Source organism: Solea solea, chromosome 14 (genome assembly GCF_958295425.1).
Source record: "Solea solea chromosome 14, fSolSol10.1, whole genome shotgun sequence".
In the NCBI taxonomy this organism is placed as follows: Eukaryota; Metazoa; Chordata; class Actinopteri; order Pleuronectiformes; family Soleidae; genus Solea; species Solea solea.
Window position 1 is genome coordinate 26083004 of NC_081147.1, and position 5300 is coordinate 26088303.

Consider the following 5300-nt stretch of genomic DNA (forward strand, 5'->3'; position numbering starts at 1 on the left):
CATTTTACATACATATTCAGATAAAATAAGGGTAACAGTATTACCATCACTTTTTTAAACATACGGTTCTTAATTTGATATAAAGACAAGAAACTGTCATAAAATTCCACGTTAAAGGTCGTCAAAGGTTAAATATTCCAGCCTTCAGGGTCCAAATCCAGTGGATTTTTACATTAAATCTGAGCATAATTATATATGTTTGTTTCTTCATGACTAATAGTTAACCTGAGCAGCCTCGAAAACAGTTGAACTGCTAATGTGGAAAATCTAATTCAGATGAAGAAGATGAAGAAGATGAAGAGAAATAATCCCCAAAAAATTCTGTCTCATTTGTTGGAAAAATAAAGAGGAAAAAAGGAGCCGTGATGCTAAATGTGCTGCTGTTGTAATACAATTTAGCATAAGCATATCAAAAAAAATAAAATGCCACCGTGGAGAATATGTTTCCCATAATAAAACCACTTATACTTAATAACACTTCTCTGTGACAGCGCCTCCCTTCCCCTCTGCGGATATTACCTTTGTAGCAATCTAATAAATATATCCGTGAAGGATTCTAAAGGGGATATTGAAATATAACATGAACATATATTGCTATTTATTACACTATACGGAACAAAAAAAGAAAAGAATGAAACAGTCTCTGTCACAGCGAGAAGAGAAAGCACGCGCGTGCAGGACACGCGTGGAGACGTAGTGGACACGAGGAGACCAAGGCTCCAACACGGAAATTAAATAACAATAATAATAATAATAAAATCACATTTTCTCTGCTGCTGCTGCTGCTGCTGCCATTAAAGCTCACACTGTGATTTATACTGAGCAGAAAAAAGAAAAGCGGCTTTAATTAGGTTTTTTATTGCTACTGAGTGGCACGTGCTCCATAATGACCGTTATTATCATTATTATTATTATAATTATTATTATTATTATTATTACATTGAGACATTTAAAGTCATCAATTGCTCTATTTTCTGCTGGAAATATTTGTTCACGTTTTAATTTTAATTCATTTAATTCGTTGTTTTATTGCAAACATGAGAAAATAAATTTTTTTCCGGATTTTATTTTGCTTTTATTTATTTTCGCTCTCTTTTTTGTATTTATTCAATATTTTTGCTTCACCAACTTCATTATTTTATTTTAATTTGGACTATTGAACCCGTGGTCACATGCACAAAATAGTAATACGATTAAAAAAAGAAAAAAAAAGAATATAAATACAAAATTTTTTAAAAAGCGAAATAAAACAGGAATAATAAAACATAGTATAGAAAATAGTTTTAAAATATTATCAATATGTTTAAATAGTCCCGGGATTGCATGAAAAAGTGCAGTGACGCCGGATTACTGCACATATTTATTGTAATTCACAGTTTTATACTGATATACAGACACGTATACACTGCTACAATCACTGCTGAGCTACAACAATAATAATATGTTATAATGATAATAATGATAATAATATAAAATGTAAGTAATAATGAAATCTAAATAAAACGAGCTGTACGTAAAATCCAGAGGAGACTCTCTGGTCACGCAGAGCGCTCTATTTTTAGACGCGGATTAATTGATGCCTTAATAAAACCGGGTCTTAATCCACTGCGTGGGTCTGATATAAACTCCCCGTGATTTACAGCGTCACTTCAGGCGCATTGTGGCGCGTGTCAGAGTGAAAAATGAGGCGAAATCTGCAGGTTTTCATTTACACAAACAGGTGGAGGAGAGAAAGAAAGAGTGTGGGGGGAAACAGCCGTGGGTGTGAGAGAGGAAGTGGATTCTTTTGGCAACGTGTTGATGCTTTTTTGTTGTTGTTGTTTTTGTTTTTGTGATCAGGTTTCAGGTTGGAAGGCGAGGAAGAAAAAGAAGGAGGAGAAGAAGAAAGATTTAGAAGAGAAGAGAGAGGATTTGATTTACGGCCTTTTAGAGAAAACTCGGGCTAATTCTGGACCGTGTGTGTGTGTGTGTGCGTGTGCTGATCCTGCGCAGATCAATACAGTGGGAAAAAAGATATAAGCTGCGAAATAATTACAGCGACACAAAGCTGAGAGAGAAATTAAACGAGAGGCCCTCGGTGACTATGAGTAAAATTGATAAGCCTATTTACACTGTATCTTTTTGCAGTTTGACATATCGTCCCCCAGTATTTAATAATTAATCGGCAGAAAGAACGGAATGGTGAATATTTAATGGCGTGCAGGAGGAGGAGGAGGAGGAGGAGGTGTTCTTCATTTTCATCTTCAAAACGATGAGGTCATGAGAAAAAGAAAAAAAAGAACACTCAGTGCAGCCTCCACCCCCTCCTCCTCATTCCAAAGAGGAAAATAAATAAATAAAATATAATATGACATAAAAACAAAGAATAAAGTCGTGTTACCATAGCAGCAGCTTCAAAAATGTGAACTTGTACCCTTTAAGTAACATTTTTACTATTTATGCTCATTTTCTCCTAATTATTCTCAGCAAATACATTTTTTTTCAGTTTAATAATTTAAATCTTTATATGTATATATATGTATATATATATATATATATATATATATATATATATATATATATACATACATATTAAAACACATACGTGTTTAGTGTTAAAGCTGCAAAGCTAGAAGGGCATATATAAATAAATAAATAAATAAATAATAAATTATTTAAAATCGCCATTTACAGGCTGAACCCACAAGAAAAAAAATATTGATATTTAACGTATTATCTATTATAAGGAATTATCTTTTGTTTATTGGTGAATTTATGTTGTGTGTTTTTATTTTCTTTATAAATTACAGTAGTAAATGGCTCTTAAATTAAAAAAGGCAAAAGAAGCTGCTGTCATATTATGCATTTGCAGTTTTATTGTGTGTTTTTTGTACAGTAAGTGTAATATCCTCATTTAATATTAGGATAATAGTGTATGGATGTAATAATAATAATAGGCTGTTTCCTGGACTTTTATCTGCCAGGTGTTGCTGTATTTAAGAGTGTTGTTTTCTGTTTTTAAAGAACAAGAATAAAATATATATATATAATAATGAAAAAAATCATTCATTCATTCATTCATTCATTCTCACGAAAAAAAAACAAAAAACTGGGGAACGTTGTTATCCGTCATCCGCTGTAAATGGAGAGTGATGGTCCAATACTGATTCATCAGCGTGTCCATGTCAATTTCTGCTCTCGTTTATCAGGCTGCCCCTTCCAGCATAATAAAACTGACTCTCTCTCTGTCTCTGTGTGTGTGTGTGTGTGTGTGTGTGTACATTCACAGATTCGTTATAGATTATAATCCAAAAGTAAGATGAAATCACCAGAGCCCGTTAGGCCCTGACAGTTCAGAGATGATCATAAATCACATGTGGAAAAACACACAGTAACATCACTGTTATTATTGTTTCAATTTAAAAAAAAAACAAAAAACACACACACACACACGCGCGCGCACAAACACTGGGAAGTTAGGATTAGTTGTCATTTACCTGTTAATCTGTCTTTGGCGAACCTCCTACTGCTCTCCATCCACGGGAAGGTGAAGTTGGCCGCGTTGCCCATCCCCATCCCGGGCACCGAGGGGATGCCGTGTCCGATGCCAGGCGGATGCGCGGAAGGGGGCGGATGCGGCGCAGCTGCGGCGGCGGACGGCGGCGGCGGCGGCATGGGTCTGTGCGCCGGCACGCGGATCACGCCGCCGGCACCGCCGCCGCCGCCCGAGTTCACGTTAACGTTCATGTTCATGTTCATGCTGACGTTCATGTTCATGTTGACGTTGTAAGAGCCCGCGAGACCCGCCGCCGCCGCCGCCATGGAGCAGGCCGGGTTGTAGACGCTGTTGTAGCCGTTGCTGTAGACGTTGGAGGCCAGCGCGTAATCCGGGTCGCCGGTCCGGTTGGGCAGCATGCAGCCGCTGGACTGATCCGAGCTGTTCAGGATCTGGTCGATGCCGAAGCTGATGGGTTCATGCTGCTGCTGGTGCGTCTGGTTCACCTCCTCGATCCCGGTGTGCTCCATCCTTGTATCTTATGTTTTTTTTAACAGTTATCGGTGTATGTTTTTGTCATCTGGTAAAAAAATAAATAAAAAAATAAAAATCACGCCTCGGTGTTTGAAATGTTTCTGCAACACTGGCTTGATTTTTTGTTTTGGGCCTTTTCTGCTCCCAGGAAACCAGTCACGCGCCCAGCGCTCTCCAAAACCTTGCCATTATCTGTGTCCAGCGTCTCTGGCATCGGCTGAGTCCTAAATTAAATGCTTATCCGTGGGACTGAGGAAGAGCGTATCCATGTTTCACAGCGCGTGCTTCCCTCACGAGGAAGAAACCTAACAAACAAAACAGCAGGAGCAGACGCTGATGTTGGATCCTCAGTACTTACACACACAAATCCGTGATTTCTTTTTTTGGAGAGGAGGGGAAGCAGTGACGCGCTTTTGTTTCTTTCAGCCGAAGACGATCCACACACACACACACACACATACACACACTCACTCACGCATACACTCACTCACACACACACGCGGAGTGAGAATACCAAGCTCCGTCGCATCGAAAATAAAAACAGGACACAAACAAACACCAAAAAAACCAAAACCCAGACCAGGAGAAGCGGCAGCGCAGCACGGAGCTCGCGGGCTGCACGGTAATTGGAGGCGGAGAGTGAGTGAGTGAATGAGTGAGTGAATGGACGAGCGCGTTTCAGCAGGTGAGACGAGCCTCTGCGTAAAAGCTGCCATTCGGTCATCCAGCCAAACCTCCATCCCCTCCCTCTCTCTCTCTCTCTCTCTCTCTCTCTCTCTCTCTCTCTCTCTCTCTCTCCCTTCTTAAAGAAACCGCAGCTTTTTCTATCGTTTTCTTTTTTTATATATGAATTTTTTTTGAATCGTTGAAAAAGGAGTTTTCGTGCTTTTTCAATGGAGCTGAGACTCTGGTCAAAGCCACACACACACATCATTGTTCATAACTGATTTATATATCATTAATTTGCATAGTTTGTCACTGCATTTTAATTCATTCAGTGTTATGATGTATATTACACTATTGTTGTACTGTGATGTTCTGTGATTTTTCACTGTGATGTTCCTCTGTGATGTTCTATTGTAATGTCCCTCTCTAATCTTCGGTGATGTTCCTCTGTGATGTTCCTCAGTGATGTTCCACTGTGAAGTTCTATTGTAATGTTCCTCTGTGATCTTCGGTGATGTTCCTCTGTTATGTTCCGCTGTGATGTTCCTCTGTGATGTTCCTCAGTGATGTTCCACTGTGATGTTCTGTTTCACTGTGATGTTCCACTGTGAAGTTATATTGTAAT

General features: G+C 38.8%; 1 protein-coding gene across 4 annotated transcripts in view; it reads right to left on the reverse strand.

Annotated features, from left to right (window-relative positions):
* The window catches only part of tlx2 (T cell leukemia homeobox 2), a 14217-nt gene extending 9507 nt beyond the window's left edge, over nucleotides 1-4710 (reverse strand). For all 4 annotated transcript variants that reach the window (XM_058648930.1, XM_058648929.1, XM_058648928.1 and 1 more), the window contains exon 1: nucleotides 3477-4710. In XM_058648930.1, coding sequence (XP_058504913.1) covers nucleotides 3477-4005 — 529 coding nt within the window. In that variant the 5' untranslated portion in view covers nucleotides 4006-4710. The remainder of the gene's footprint in view (nucleotides 1-3476) is intronic.
* Between the last annotated feature and the right edge of the window lie 590 nt (nucleotides 4711-5300).